The sequence below is a fragment of the Cenococcum geophilum genome, assembly GCF_001692895.1.
Source record: "Cenococcum geophilum 1.58 unplaced genomic scaffold K441scaffold_35, whole genome shotgun sequence".
NCBI lineage: Eukaryota > Fungi > Ascomycota > Dothideomycetes > Gloniales > Gloniaceae > Cenococcum > Cenococcum geophilum.
This window is the reverse complement of record NW_027137593.1, coordinates 283036-299745: the sequence shown is the minus strand read 5'-3', so window position 1 is coordinate 299745 and position 16710 is coordinate 283036. Positions and strand designations below refer to the sequence as shown.

Here is a 16710-nt window from a genome sequence, read left to right as displayed (position 1 = left end):
AANTNNANNNTAAANNANNNNATCTTNANAACTANNATATANNTTACTCNTANATTNNTATANNGTAATANAGTAGTATATAAAAGCTTAATTATAAATTTTTAGAATTTATTATTAAGCAATTATTAAAATACTACTTAATAGTTTTAATAAGAAATAAAATAAGTAACTTACTTATAAAGTATATTATAATAATATATTAAATATATTTAATAGTTACTAAAAAAACTTACTTATATATATATATAAAATATATATAAAATATAAGTATATAATAAAGTTATTAGCAATAATAATAGATCTAGTTTATATTAAAATACTATATTTTTAAGCCTAAATTTAACATAAATATATTACTAAATTTTAAAAATTTTTATTATAAAATTATAGTTTTAATAGTTAATAAGTTATATTTAAATTTTTATAGAATTTTATTAGGAGGTTATTAAGTTATAAATAGTATAAAAAGTAGGAAACCCTATATAAAAGGTAATACTATATAAAAGGTAGCTTAAATTTCTACTTATTTAAATATTTTAGTATAATTATAAGATTCTCTAGGCCTTAGTAATTCCAATAAATCTAATATGGCCTTAATTGGAGCTATATTGGTGGAGATAAAAGTAATTGAAATTTTATGCGAGCGATCGTTACGCGAGGGCGATCGTTACGCGCTTAATCACGGTAACGGTTGAAGACTGCAAAGGAATTCCCTGGCAAGCCATAAACAACTTATTATCTGTATAGATCTCTGCAATTATGGCCACCTCCTTGCTGTATCTAGGTCCTTGCCTAGGTCCTTGCTCCGTACTAGTCACGGCCGGTTCAGGTGGTGTATGTATGTATAGCTGCTGCGGTCGCTGCGGAGGTTCCTGCGGAGGTTGTTGCGGAGGTTGCTGCGGAGATTGCTGCGGCTCACGAGAGCTCTGCAAAATGCCTCATACTTAATTGCAAAATATTATTCGACCACCAAATATACACTTATTAAGTGGATCTTTTGGCGACGTCATGTAGGCATAGTTAGCGTAATTTAAGGTTATTCTAGAACCCATGCGATAACTATTTACCAATTAAATCTGGAAACGAAGAAAAATAAAGGCATAAAATGTATATATTTCGAAGAACTTCACGACTCGTAGTATGCGTGTGGGCGTTGGCGAGCCTCTACCTACTGTACCACCTAGCAATTGGCCTAACCTTCAAAGATCTTTTCCGGAATGAGACAAGTAATCCGGAATGAGGTCGATCAAAGCGATACACGACTCATTCTGGAACAAGGACGACTCGTTCCAGAATGAGGCAGAAATGTTCCGGAATATCGTATGTACCGGTATCAGTCGGAACAATTTACCATTAATATAATAACTTGTACCGCAAAACAAGTTAACGGCTTTCTCCTACACCGTATTCTATTTTACTAAAGTAGATACTACGCCGATTTACAGCTGTAGGAATATTTTAGGGAGGATTTTATAGGATGGACTGCCAACACCTGGGCACTTGGCAATATTTATATTATTTAGGATTTTTAAGACTTCCTACGGGAGAATGGAGTGTTTGTACCTATAAACGGGGGTACTATTAGAGACAATATTTAGCAAGTCCTTAACGCAGAAGAAGAGCACGAATGGACTCCACAAGAGATTGAGCACTAAAAGAAGTTTAACTCTCGAGGGAATCCTAATAACGGACAGCCACAAGCAACACTACAGACAACCTTAGGCTATTAAACACCTCAAGTTCCTCAGGCTGCCATATCTCAACCCGTGCCCCAAGCTCCGCAACAAGCTCCGCATCAAGCTCCGCAACAAGCTCCGAAGCAACCTCCACAGCAAGAACCTCCGCAGCAACCACAGCAGCTCCTTTGTGTTGATTTTGCTTAAAAATCGCCCAATTAGGCTTAGCGCAGGGGCTATCGCGAACTTTGAAAATTTTTCATTGATCCTCCCTTACCTACTGCCTCTGCGCACGACTTAATTAGATCCTTAACAATATGTACACCTTTTCTATAAGTTCTGAATATATATTTAACTCTGCTGCCAGCTTAAATCTAACACTAGCAACAGTAATGTCATCCGCGTCCACCTCCGCGCCCACCTCCGCGCCCGCACCTAATGCGGCTCCCTTACCTCCTACCGATGCTTCTACCGCGAGCTTACCTGCTGTGGGTGTAGGTAAGGATGTAACGATTAACGGTGTAGCTATTAAAGGAAATATAGAGCGTTCTTCCTACTGCCATAGAGGAAAGCCTTGTACAAATCGGCCGACGGAGGACTTCTCGGGCGAGCCTCCAGCAAGAGCTCATAGAAGGCTTGATCAACAATAGTAGATAAGGGAGGTAATTAATTAAGCCTACCGGCAAGGCTGCGCAAGCTAAAGGAAAGGAGAACGATAGAGCGAGCAAGATTAACGCAGCTAGGAGAAATCTAAATCGCAATCGCGCCAAACCTAATTAGGCAATCTGTCTATGGCCGGCAGAACGTCGGAGAGCCCGGCTTTTGATAGATCTTAGTAGGTTTAAAGCTTTACGCGATTTGCAAATTTTGGTGTCGGGGAACGCGATCAACCACCCCCTACCTAATTGGTTTCTACTACTTATAGACTATATCTATAACGTGGAAAGGCCTTTAAATATATATACAAATTGCAGCGTAACCTAGTTTAGATAGAATCTAATGGTATTGTAGTAGTTTGGAGGGGTGGTAAAATTTAATCTCTGGAGTAATAGAGAATCTTATTAGAAAATCAAGATCTTATATTTTTATACCAGAGATCGCGACTATGCTCTACTAAATAATAGATTATAATATCTAAGATATATAGCCGCTTATTTTACAGCTAAAATCTAGATATTTACCAAAAAGTTAAAAAAGCTCTATTAAATCTTAATATAGCTTTAAATCTTTTCCGGAATAAGGCAAGCTCTTTTCCGGAATAAGGCAAGCAATCCGGAATGGAGCCGATTAAAGCGATATACGACTCATTCTGGAACAAGGACGACTCGTTCCGGAATGAGGCAGAAATGTTCCGGAATATTGTGTGTACCGGTATCAGTCGGAACATAAATTCGTCCTAATCTTTATTAATAAGTTTCGCGTACGCAGCTACCCCTAGTGGTAAGGAGTCTCTCTAGTTATATGGAATGGCCGTAGCCATGTTTTCGGAGGAAGGGAAGTGTTGTTGGTGTAGGGATTGTCGTTTGGTGTAGGGGTTGTCGTTTAGTGTAGGGGTTATCATTTGGTACGCGTTCGTGACGTGTATTTGCGGTTATAGGGCTTAGGACCAGTTCTGGCCTTAAATCGCGAAGACTCGTAAAGCGTGTTATTCTGCGTAATGGACGCAAGAATCTGTAATCTGGGAAAGGCTTAGGACTAGTTCTGGCCTTTTAGATCCTTAGATTCGTAGAAGAGTTCTATTTAAGGTTTAGGACCAGTTCTGACCTTAAAAGACAGCTTCCCCTAGCACGAGTAGCACTGGTACAGTGGCTTATCTCTTCTTAGTGATACCTAGCTGTTCTGTGGTATAACTGTAAAGTTAACTACTAATCAGTGTTGGTTACACAAGGTGATATCACGTAGCTACGGTTCGTAGATAGTATAATGATTATTATTCTTCTTTTAATGTAGAAAGCAAAGGATCGTAAGGATCGCAGTGCCTAAGTAGGGGGCTGATAAGTTACCATAAGGGTGACTAATCAGAGACAATATAACCTCTATCTATACATTCCGACACTTATAGATTGGAAAGAACCTTAGACTTATTTCTAGTTTTAATTCTATCTTATAGTTCTATACTATATATTTTAACTACTTCTTACTTTCCAGTAACTATAGTTTCTTATTATACTTATAGTATCTCTTTAGTATATAGCCTAATCCTTTTTCTATTTCTTTATAGGTCGCTCCTACTTAGTACTATACTAACTTAGCTTATTATTATATCTTATATTATTAAGTATTCCTAATATTAACCTAACCTATAATCTAATTAATCCTTAGATTATATTCCTATAACTAAGGCATTTCTAATACTGCCTTATTATTCCCTAATAGTAATATATTAAAAGACATCTTAATTTATCTCCCTTTAATAGTTAGCTAAATAGGTTCTATTTTAAGATTAATAATACCTCCTCTATAGGCTATTAAATCTCCTAAAATTATTACTAATAGGTAAAAGTGCTTCTTTTTCCTATATCCCTTAACCCGTCGGGGTCCTACAAGTAGGTGGTCTGTGCGCGAACACCAGACTCAAGACTACGCGTGCTCTATATAGAATTCAACCATTAATTACACCACCACTATGCCTTGTAATCGCGCTAGAATTAATACAGACCTTGTTTAGAAGACTTAGTATAACGTTCTACCAAATAAGATGGCGAAAACACCCCCCCTAAAGCCCTGGCCGCTGCCCCATTTCGAACCTCTCTATATTAATAATTGGGACGACCATAGCTTACTAAACCTCCCCTTAGACGTTGATTAGCATAATCCTTATGAGCTATTTAGCTTATTCTTTATAGAGGATATTATAAATAAGCTTGTGGAGTGGATAAATAAGTATACGGAGCTTTATCCGTCGCATAAGGAAACAGAGTATATACGCCTATGGCAGCCAATATATAAGAAGGAACTATACGTGTACTTTGGTGTGCTTATTTATATAGGTATTACCTTAGAATTATGTATTAAGGATTACTGGAAGGATTTGGATACCTATGGCACGGAGTATATTATTAAAAAGTATATTTTAATCGTCCGATTTTAGCAGCTTGACTATTACTTTTAAGCCTTACCACCATAGCTAAAGGATAATACAGCACCTAAATCTACATTTGATTGAGTTAATGAGCTTGCTAAATATATTCGGCTAACCTATAGAAAGCTTTACACGCCTGGAATATACCTTACCGTTAATAAAACGATTTAACGCTTTATGGGCCGTGCACCTAAAATTATTAATATTCCATCTAAACCTACACTAGAAGGCTTTAAGATATAGATTTTAGCGAATAAGGGTTATATATTGGACTTTATATGGCACGCTAAAGGTAATAAGAAGGGCCTAGTTAATTTAGATGAGTCTTTTATTAATAAAGGCTTTTTAAAGACGCAGGCGGTAGTTCTTAATTTGCTCCTATAAAAAGACACCAAAATAGATAAACGCCTCTACCTACCTGGAAAGCACGTTGTTTGGCTTAATAATCTATTTATAAGCGTTAAGCTTCTTAGACGACTATAAGGCCTTAGTATTAGAGGGGCAGAAACTATTTAAATAACTAAAACATAACGTGAGGAGTAGGGGGACCTTAAAGGCGATATTGAGATAGTTGCAACTATAAAAGAAAAAAAGAAAAAGAAGGTGCCTATTAAGTAAATAAGCTAGAGGCTTATAGAGCTTAAATTGACCTATACGGCTTAAATTCTATAGGGAGAATTATATGGTGAGCTTTTTAAAGACGGCCAGGTGATGGAGTTTGCTTAAAAAGACGCTAATGTGGTGCTTTTTATAAGTACTATTAACGACGGTAAGCTAAACGCCTTTATAATAAGGCTTAAAAGCTAATAACGTTATATATCGCCAGGTTAATAGAAGATTAAGGACTTATAAAAACGACCTACTCTTACCTTTAGCGGCGCTAAATAGACTTGGAAGGTCTTTGGTAATAAGGTATAAAAGTAGTTGCTTATTCCTACCTTTATTTTCTACTATAATCACTATATATATGGTGTAGATATTGCGGATTAATTATAATAGTATTTTATAACGTAGAGGATCTATAGGCAGACTTAGAAGCCTCTATTACACTTCCTGCTTAATATAGTAATTAGAAATTGCTTCCTACTATCTTTCTACCGTCCTACTAATTATTGTAAGGGCCGTTATAACGGCCATAAGTAGTTTTAAATTAATCTACGCAACGCCTTATTTAAACGCTCGATTTGGAAGCAAAAGGCTCTTATATATAAATATGAACACCTTTCTTAACGCTCTATAGACGATATTATATGGGTTCCTACGCAGCTGTATAAGCTAATTAAGATATCTTATAAACCTATTCACTGCTTAGCTTGCGCAACGGCTAGTAGATATACTTAGGTAGAGCATATAGGATGTTAAAAAGCTCTATTAGAGCTTTTACCAAATACTATAAGGAAGCCTCGCGATAGTAAGGAATGGAATAGGCGCAGGCGTCTTCTAAGGACGCTTTTTGGCTGTAGTATCTGTAAAATACCGTTCTGTAGGAACGACGACTGCTAGAGGCCTTATATTAAGCGACTTAACTCCAAAGAATAAACTTATATATCAATTTTGTATGAGAATTAAGTAATATCACTAACTTCGTATTCCTGAGCACGGGTCTTAATTCTATTGATTTGATTGGCTGGCCCTTATCGATAACCGTAGGACCCAAATCGACGGGTTAAGGGATAGTAACCCTATCCTTTTAACTGCTGCTAGTAATATATGGTTCTTTATTACTCTACTCTCTATTAGTGCTTTAAACTATTAATCTTACTACTTAACTTATAAATTTAGGTATTATTCTTAAATTTCTTTAAGGGTCTAAGGCTCTATTACTAGTTCCCTTTAGTTTTATAGGCCTCTACTTTTCCTAATTATTGGCTGCTTAATCCTATTTATACTTAGTCTACTTTTAGCCAATACTTAATTCGCTTTTTGTCTTTAATATACTATAAATATATATTCTCTAAGCATTCCCACCACTATTATCTATCTAGACATTTTTCCGTAAGGAATCTTCCTAGCTAAAGTATTAAGTCCCCTAGGCTTTATACTTCTACTAGGTACTAACTATATATATACTTAACGTTTTTATACTTCGCCTTATCTAGTACCTAATATATCCTTACTAAGTACTTCCGGTTTTTATCTTTAGGTGCTCTATATATATTATATATATTATCCACGTATATAATCTACGCCAACGTATAATATACTTAGTATTTTAGGTTAACTCTTAGCTTATTTTTATCCTTAAGTTTAAACCTTTTTTATATTAATCTAAGCGTTATAATTTTATTTATAGGTACTAAGATTTACCTCTTACTTTTTTAGTCCTCTAATTACTCTTTTAGATCTTTTAACATTATAATTAAGGCTCCTTTAATATAACTTATAGCCTTTTCTATAATTAAGTGGTCTTAGACAACTTTTTTATTTAGCTATATACAGAAATCTTCCTACTTATCATTATATCGTTATTTATACCACTTTTAGTATAACCCTTTAAGCGTATACGGCTTATCCATAAGGAAGTATTTTCTTATTACTACGTTATAACAGCCCTTTATATATTATTCTTTAAACCTAGTTAGAATCCCTAGATTCTCTTCTTATTCCAGTTTAGTAAGCTACTTAGCTCTTAGTATACCTACTTTAGGCCTATTAGTAATTCTTTATATAGGTACTCTATCCCTTATATAACCTTATATACTAGACCTCTTCTCTAGTTTCTAATCTTGCTATAAGGTAATTCTTACTCTAAATTCCTTTATAGTTTCTTTCTTTTCGCGTCTTATAAGTAGATCCTTAAAGTCTTCCTACTTCTTAATCTCGTTAATAGTCCTTATTTATATCTTAAAATCTTAGTTCTATAGAATCCTTAATCCTAAGCTTGCTTCTATTTTAAGCTTTACTCCTACCTTAGTCTAACTAGGCTTAGATGTTCTTATTTTATCTTAAAAGTCTTAAATCTTATTTATCTTATCTTAAGAATCTTATACTTATAGAAAACTCTATCCTAAGCTTATTTATATATCTTTAAACTAAGCTATTACCCTACTCTATTAGTTTCTATCTATTATAGGTCCTAGGGTATACCTTATCTCATCTTAAGAATCTTAGTTATCTTTTATCTCGTCTTAAAAATCTTAAGCCTTTAGCCTTTTGCCTTTATTAAGTGCCAAAGTAGTTTACTACCCTACTTCTCTTACGTCTTATAAAGCGATAAATATTATATCTAATAGGGTCTTAATCCCTACTAATGTTCCCTATTCTATAGTGGAATTATCCTTTACCTCTTATATAATATCTCTAAGGTCTATATACTCCTAGTAAGCTGCCTTTATTACCTTATTATTACTAAATATTTTACCTATATTAAAATTATCGTCCTTAATATCCGATCTGCAAACTAGTTTATTAGTTCCTCTATATTTTAAAAATTTTAGCTTCTATAGCTAATAGCTTACGCCGTACTTAGCATCTTTATAAATTTGGTATACGTTATTATAATAAAACGTAAAACTTCTAATTAAACATTCTTTTATTCCTTATAGTATACTATTATCTCTCTATATATATATGTCTTTTACTAGTCTAATTCCCTTTATTATATAGTAACTCTAACTATCTTTATAATCCCTTATAAAGTAACCTTATTTTCTATAATTTATATAAGCTCCGTCTTTAAACTACTAACTTTACTATAGAGTCCGCCTAAATGTCTTCTGCTGCTAAAATCCCTAGTTTAGCCTTTTCTCCTTAGTCCTATAATTACTAGATCCTTAATCTTTAGGTTTTTATAGTTTCTTACTCTATCTTTTATAGGCTTCTTTAGTACTACTTAGGTCTATTAGCTCTGCGCTATACTATATTTTCTAAATTAGCTTTAGTTATTATATACTCTACGCCTTATATAACTATAGAACTTTATCTTAGCCTCTCTTAGCCTGTTCCCTTTAGTAAATCTAATTATTAATCTTAATTACTTAATCTATTAACTCCCTTAGGGTATTTATATCTTCTATTAGGATAATTACGTCCTAGACTTTAGCCTTAAGTCCCTACTTATACTATGCTATAAGCGCCTTATTATTCCACTTAACTTATATAGCTAGCGTTTAGAACTATATTATATACTTAATTGCTAAGGTTTATTGTGTAATATCTTAAAGTTTTCTTTCCGCCGTAGTTACTGCCTCTAGGTCTCTAAATATTTATATAAGTCGCTCCGTAAACCCTTCTTAGCTTAAGAATATAAACTACACCTCCTAATTAGTGGTTATTATTCCATTTACTTATATTTCTATAAAGTAAAGCTTAAACCACTTAAGTACTCTTCCTAATAAAAATAGTCCCGTATATACTATTCGATCTATAGGTATTAGTAGCTTTACCCCTTTTTATATAACTTTAAAATGCATTTGCGTAAGAAATCCTTTAAGTTTTAATCTTTCTTCTAAGTATCTTTTAATTAATAGTAACTTAATCTTTACTGCTCCTATTTTATTAACCCTTTCTTCTAATACTACATTATTCGTTATTAATTAGTTAACTATCTCTTATAATTATCTAACCGTTATAGGTTGCTGTAAGTTAGTATTTACTATATTAGTGTCGCCTCCTAACCTTAAAGTAGTTACCGCCGTTAATGGCGTTATAGTAGCTGCTTTTAGTGGCATGTTATTTAACTTTCTATATTTAATACTGTAACTAGGTAGTAATTATATAACGGAACCTTATAGTAAGTACTATAATAGGCTTATTATTAGGCTAGGTATATAGGTAATATAAATTAAAGTTAATAACGTAATAATAACTAGTGGAGTGGTTGCCTAATGGATTAACTCTAATTATATTCTAAGAATTACTATAAGGAAGGAACTATCTAGGTAGGGACTAAGGGTCCTTAAATACACAACCGTACTCCTATAAAATCCTTCTTATATATAATATACATATACTCTATCTACTTTATTACAGATCTTGTAGATTATACAGATTATATAGATTACCCCACGTGACCTTAGTTACTATTCCTCGTTATATAGTTCTACTAGCTCCATTCTAGACCGTGCTTTAATTAACTAACTAGCTCCTTCTAACTCTCTCCCAAGTAGTCGTAATATTATACTTAAAGCGTCTGTAACATTTAGATCCCTAAATATTTAGGTTAGGTATTCCGTAAACCTATTCTAACTAGCAAATATATATTATACTTCTTAATTACTAGTTGCTATACCGTTTTTCTATACTTCTATAAGGTAGGGTTTAAACCACTTAAATGCTCTTTCTATTAGGAATAATCCTGCGTACGCCACCTAATCTATAGGTGTTACTAACTTTACCCCTTCTTATATGACCTTAAAGTGCATTTGCGTAAGAAATTCTTTAAGCTTTAATTTTTCTCCTAAGAATTGTTTAATAGATAGTAGCTTAATCTTTACTACTCCAATCCCATTAATTCTTTCCTTAAGTATTTAGTTATTGTCTGTTAATTAATTAACTATTTCCTATAACTGTCTTACTATAACTAGTTATAAGTTAGTGTTTACTATACTGGTGTCATTACCTAATCTTAATATAGTTACTACCGTTAATAGCGTTATAACTACTACTTTTGGTGGTATATTGCTTAACTTCCTTTATTATAACCTTAGTAGTAAATATATAACGAAGCCTTATAGGAGATACTACGGTAGACTTATTAATAGGCTAGGTATATAGGTTAAGAAATAGTTAACAATAATAATATAACTAGTAGAGTGGTTACCTAATAGATTAACTCTAATTATATTTTAAGATTTATTATAAAGAAGAGAACTATCTAAGTAGGGACTGTAGTCCTTTAAATATATAATACTACGCCTAAGAAATATACTAAGTACGTCGGTACTTTAGTACGTTAGTACGCCGCGTTCCTATATTCCTATGTTCCTACGTTCTAAACTTGTAACGTAACTAGCCACGTAACTCGGCTACCCTTTATCCTATAGCTTAATCAGTTCTAGCGCCTCCTATACTATCTTAACTAACCCATTTATATCTTTTCTTAGTAGTCGTACTACTGCCGATATAAGGTCCGTAACATTATTGGCCTAAAAATGCGAAAATACTACTCCCTTTACTTATATATATGCCTCTACCTAGGCACTTTAGCCACTTTAAAGTTAGGGAGACGCTAAAAGCACGTATAATCTGTTAGTAGAGGCTATAAACTTACTACCTTATATTTATAATAGATCTATAAACTATTAGGACTAATAGTATATTATCTTACACTTTTCTAGACTGGCTATAACCGCCTACTTTTTTGCTTTTTAAATAGGAAAGGGACCCTAAGCGGCCTTAGAGGTACTAAAGCGAGAATATAAAGTTATCTTAAACCTTTTTATAGATGATTAAAGCGATACCTTTAAACTAAAGGCTGATTATTTCTAGCTATATACGCAATATAAAAGCCTTTATTTAGAAGTAAATAAGCCTACCTAAAATATTGTAGATAACTATACGTGGAGAACTACTTTAATAAGCTGGAGAAAAGCAATTATAAAGCTTAAGAAGTGCGTATAAGATATCTAGTAACTTTTTAGATTTAGCCAATTGTAAGGCATATTGCTAAGGTATACGGTAGGGAGTAGGTAAGCCGAGCATGAGTTATAAGGAGAGTTGGTAGAAGAGGACGATATAGTAATAAAGGTAGGTAATAGCCTAGTACAAAGACGAACCGATAAGGAGAATATGAGGGCTATAAGCCTAAGGGAGCTTATAAGGAGGTGCTAAGGCCTAGCTAAAGGCTAGCCTTGGCAGCCGCTAAAAGATCCCTTATACTAATTTATAAAGGCCTTACCGCTAGGTAGATATAGCACTATTCTATAAAAGGCAGTATTATAGTTATAAATATTACTAACCTTAGAAGCGATGCTATTATTATTATTACTAACGCGTTTAAGGTCCTTATTCTTTTTAAATTAAGCGTATATAAAGCTAAGGACTAGATTAATTAGGACCTTACTATAACTTTATTAAATAACTACGGCTGCAAAAATCAAGCCTACCTTTAATTCTTGTCGTGGCTATAGCGTGGGTATATAAGGCCTATATTAGACAAGCTTTATTATTACGTATAGCCTTTTATAGAAGATCTACTAAGGGTTTAATAGATTGGAACTAGCCTTACTAGTTTTTCCCTTTTTATTCTACTAGTAATATCTCTACTAAACTAACGGAACGTATATATTACTAGGCTATTTTGTCCTATACACCAATAATTAAAGCCCTTTAATATTCTTAAGAATGTGCTAAAACTACTATCCTATCTCGCCGCGATCCTTAAAGAGTAGCTATTATAACTATACCTAAAACCCCTAGTGTAAGTAATCTTCTAGAGATAAGAGCAGAGAGATTTAAGGTTATAGCAGCTATAGGCCCTTTTGTTTCTATAGAGACTCTAAAGTACCTAAATATTATAAATGCTATAGCCTAACTATAGAAGTGTGATATTGCCTACTTTTCCTACTATAGGGTATTAAATCCAGCTAACCCTTCTAAAAGTGGCCTAATACTATAGATGGCTGGGACAGCCACTAAAGAGCTAAGGTAGAACGTACTTAGCATTTACGAGGTATCTTAGGCCCGTTTCTTGTGGGCGGAGATTATATACCTTTCTACCTACTTTACCGCGCAGAACTAAGCGACAGGGCTTTTAGATAGAGTACTTTATATTATTAGTAAGTTTTAGGTCGCTAGATTTAGATATATAGTTAGGTGTTTATAGCCGTCTAATAATAAGATGTGTTTAGATATTGCGAAGTTATTCTACTCCAAACTTAGTTTAGGTAAAACTATAAGGTATAATAATAGAGCTACTGCATTAGTATTATATAAGGCCGTTATAAAGATTTAGGAAAAAAATTAATACTGTAAGCGGCCGCTGCGTTAGGCGCAGGACGTATATTTTAGGGTACAATCTTAAGAAGAGATTATTAGTGCTAAGGATAGACTCTTAAGTGCCTAGTTTATAGATAAAAAGAGGGTAAAAAGGCTAGCGTATAGACTAAAGAAGTTATAATATACTCGTATTGTGTATATAGCTATATACTAGTACCTAAGTATTTATTTTAAGGCGTAATAGCGGCCTAAAGAGAGACGGAACAAGTAAGGTACTTAGTTAGATATAATATATACTTTAGCTATATAACGCTAACGTCCTACCTAGACTAGCCCGGCGTATATTTAGTCTAAACTTATCTAGTATAAGTTACGCTTTTACTACTACTAGTAGTAAGGGTAGCTAACCTACTCTAGCTATATTCTTATAGGCCGCTTAAAGATAGTAGGTGGGAATATAGTTTTATAACGTATATAAAAGCTTACTATTAGCGCTCTTTAAATACGTATATTTTAGATCTAATGCTTTACTAGATATATAAAGTAGAAAGTTTATAGTAGCACTTAAAGGGGAAGCCGGTCTCGCTAGTAACTATACTTTAAAGCTAACTGCTTGCACCGTCTAATTACTTATCTAACTATTTTCTATAACTTAGATAAACCGCCTTACTTTTAGAACTACAATTACCTTAGCCGTATAATTACCTTAGTTATATAATTACCTAGCTCGCAAAATCTCCTAGCTCCTACGATTTCCTAGCTCGTAAGATTTTAGAGCTTGCATAACCCCTAAACTTATATAACCCCTAAACTTATATAATTACCTAGTTTATATAACCCTTCTAGCTCGAACTAAAGCGGAGAATACTTATTTATACTAGTGCGCAATTAATATTACAGTCCTAGTTATATAAGCTAAGTTAAAGGCTATATAGTTTAGCCTAATATCTATTTACGCCTAATACGCAATTAGTAAGAAGTAAATATTAGGAAAATACTAGAACTAGAAAAAAAGAAATATATAAGTCCTAGATCTAGAAATATTAAAGAAGTTCCTATATATAGACCCCTATAAACTTTATAACGACTTAAAGCCCCCTTATATATACTTGGAGAAGTTTCTACATAAATAGCCCTATAAGCGTAGCTATAAGTCTAAGTCCCCTCGCGTAACCTAACTACCTTACCCTACTATACTAGAAAAGACGAATAACCGCTATATATAATGAGCAGAGAAATGATTTAACTAAAGAGAAAACACTACAGAATAACGTATTTATATTCTTAAGGTATAAATCTATAAGTACCTTAGTCGTAAACATGACTAATAGTCGCTATAGTAGTATGGGTTCCAAGTCCTTAAGAAATTTAAAAAAAAATCCTAGGTCGTTAGCATGGATTTGCCTTCTATTATCGCTTTTAAGGTAGTAAATAAGTTTATCTAAGGAAAGGCCCAGATCCTTATAAATACTTTATAGCTTGCTATAAGTTAAGCAGGTAGAGGCTATAGTGGAAATAGTAAAATATTATTTTATTTCGCGATAGGCTAAGCAAAGAGAGGCTAAGGTGGGTATAGTAGGATATAAAAGTTTTCCTTTTACGCTTTTATTAGAACTCTTCTTTATATTTATATTCTACACTTATAGATTTAAGGCTAAAGAGTTAAGGGCACCGTATTCGATCGTCGCCTATATTTAGTTAATAGCGCTAGCCTTGTTATCGATTAATATCTCTTTATTAATATCCGAGTCGTACCCATTAACCACTCTGGCACTGTGTCTTTGCAGATAAGATAAGAATAAAGGATTTCATTATATATTGTAAACACATTTACCCCTGCACAGATTTTAACTTGTCAAGTGGCCCTCTTACCTAGGCCACGGTCATTTATGTGCGGAGAGTTCCGAATAAGCTGCGTAAGTACTCCACACTTACTCCGTATCATAATAGGAAATATTTTGATTGGATCTATCATCTATATATGCCTCATATGGTACATAGCCCTCATTGCCCATCATATCCACTCATACAACCACCCATACAACCACCTGCTTTAGAAGTACATATATAGCATGTCGTACTGCATATCCATGCATATGCCAAACTTAATTTAATATATGATCGCGGGATCCACACCGATTCAATATCCAAGCCAGCTCATGCAAAAATCTATTTTCCATCCTGACAAATCAGCTCAGCCTTTCGTAACTTTGCACTTCTCGGACTGGCATCTTTAGGGACCTCAGCGTCGTCATAACTTATCTCTGACTGCTTGCGTTTTTCCTGCGGTGCGCTCTGCTTTTGCTTCTTTGGCGGCGGACTCATCCCAGGTGGAGGGGTCAATCTGCCCTCACGATTTTCCGGACTTCCCTCGCTTTCACTGTCATCATGTTCGTCCCGCTTGCGTTTCCTTGCGCCCTCGAGCAGCTGACTTTGGCGCCGTCGACGAAGCGCACTCTTCTTCAGTCTCCTGTCCACCTCCTCTGATATATCTTCGAACTCGATCGCCGGGGGATTGTAATCGTTTGTAGGTGTCAGGTGCTCGAATGGGACGTAGCGATCCGGCCCGGATAGCCGCCTATGCCGCGAGTCCTCTGTTTTCGCCTTTTTATGTGGGCTGAATTTAGATGTTTCTGAGGGTCCTTCAGAAGCCCGCCTCTTGGTGGGCTGATGGCTATCCGTCTGGCCGTTCGGAGTTTTTTTGCACAGCCTTATGAACATAGGGCGCTCGCAAAGCAGTTGGTTATTGAGCTCCGAAATAGCACTCTGGGCATGTGCTGCTGTTGTCATAGTGACGAAACCGTAACGCCCTGGCTGACCATCTTCAAGGTTTCTTGGTATTTTGGTGGATTCTCTGTTGGTTCGTCGTTAGAGTTGAGCCTTACGGCCCCTCAAAGAACGCCGTGCAAGGGTCGGGTCTGTGGAATTTGGTGAATGCTTACGGCGTTACTCACACTTTGGTTGGTCCGAAGAAAGCCTTCAGGTCCTTGTCTGATGTCGTTAGTGAAAGATTCCCCACGAATAACTGTCTTCCATCAGCCATAGCCGCTCTTGTCGCTTTGTCGATATCAGGATAGCCATCCTCTGCTTCTTCAGAGGATTCACGCCTAATCTTTGTATCCAAACGATCAGCAACTGGTGGTGTTTCGGCGGAGGGCCGTGGACTCGGCATAGCGAATGTCGGAAAAGGTGTTTTTCGAGAATCCGCGTCCGATGGCCGAGTTGCTGTTAATGTATCCGAAGATTCCCCATAGGCTCTATCATTATGTCCACTGAAATGGTCGACCTATGCAACAGTCAATATCACCTTAAAGAATAAAGGCTAATGATAAAATGCAAGACGCCTGCTTAGGAGCCACACGTGGATTCCATCATTAAAGTAACTCCGCTATGTAAACTCATTCTAAAACATAAAGGATCCCTCGAACAATCATCGTTGCAAAACATAAAGGAGAAAGTCTGCTGACCCACCAATAAGTTCCGCACCCTCTCCATATTAGCCCTTATTTCACTGGTCTGGCTCCTCAATGCCCGAATCTCCTTCACAATCTCCGGCATACCCAGCATCGCCACATTCGCCCCCTCAATTGCTTGGTTGAGGAAGAGGCATTGGGCATCTAGGTTGAGGATATGATCCTCAAAGTTCTGCGTTACGTCAGCATTACTAAAACTTCATGGCGCAATTGAGAAGTAAGTCGTACTGAAAGTAGATACGTAGACATTTTGGCGAGGCGTGTGGCTATAAAGTATTAGGCTAGTAAGAGAGAGGAAGACAACATGGTTGGTTGAATTGTAGCTTCGTAGTTGACGGGTTCGAGCGGAGAAACTCGGCCCGTAGCTAGCGCGGGGGATCTGCGGTGGCGCAAACCCTAAATCTAGATATGGTTTGCCCCGCCTTTTCTGACATATGTCAGGGCCTCCACCATCGATTGGATGTCTGCTACGGAAGTAGGAATCTTAGGCATTGTTTTCATTTCGCGTGTATTTGAGGAGCCACAACGCTCATTTAACCTACTCGAAGTGGCTGTAAAGATTAGCACTATGTTTCGTTGCTCATATCATAAAGAATCATCG

The 16710-nt window shown here is 35.3% G+C and overlaps 2 protein-coding genes across 2 annotated transcripts; one reads left to right on the top strand and one right to left on the bottom strand.

Annotated features, from left to right (window-relative positions):
- The first annotated feature begins 1962 nt into the window (after positions 1–1962).
- Positions 1963–2730, top strand: K441DRAFT_663878 (uncharacterized protein). The gene has a single exon (XM_067649270.1). It carries the CDS (start codon positions 2069–2071, stop codon positions 2324–2326), a length of 258 nt encoding a protein of 85 aa, XP_067501395.1. The 5' UTR covers positions 1963–2068; the 3' UTR covers positions 2327–2730.
- Positions 2731–14756: 12026 nt separating this feature from the next.
- K441DRAFT_194468 (uncharacterized protein) lies at positions 14757–16551 on the bottom strand. Its single transcript, XM_067640450.1, has 4 exons — positions 16338–16551; positions 16108–16281; positions 15591–15922; positions 14757–15490 (listed from the first exon to the last, which is right to left on the bottom strand). Exons 1-4 carry the CDS (start codon positions 16356–16358, stop codon positions 14806–14808), a joined length of 1212 nt encoding a protein of 403 aa, XP_067501394.1. The 5' UTR covers positions 16359–16551; the 3' UTR covers positions 14757–14805.
- Positions 16552–16710: the final 159 nt, after the last annotated feature.

Excerpts from the sequence above, each read along its gene's own strand:
- K441DRAFT_663878 (XM_067649270.1), top strand. The coding sequence starts at position 2,069 with ATGTCATCCGCGTCCACCTCCGCGCCCACCTCCGCGCCCGCACCTAAT.
- K441DRAFT_194468 (XM_067640450.1), bottom strand. The coding sequence starts at position 16,358 with ATGTCTACGTATCTACTTTCA. Across the intron at positions 16,282-16,337 it reads TGTCTACGTATCTACTTTCA|AACTTTGAGGATCATATCCT; the intron begins GTACGACTTACT and ends GACGTAACGCAG. Across the intron at positions 15,923-16,107 it reads AGAGGGTGCGGAACTTATTG|GTCGACCATTTCAGTGGACA; the intron begins GTGGGTCAGCAG and ends ACTGTTGCATAG.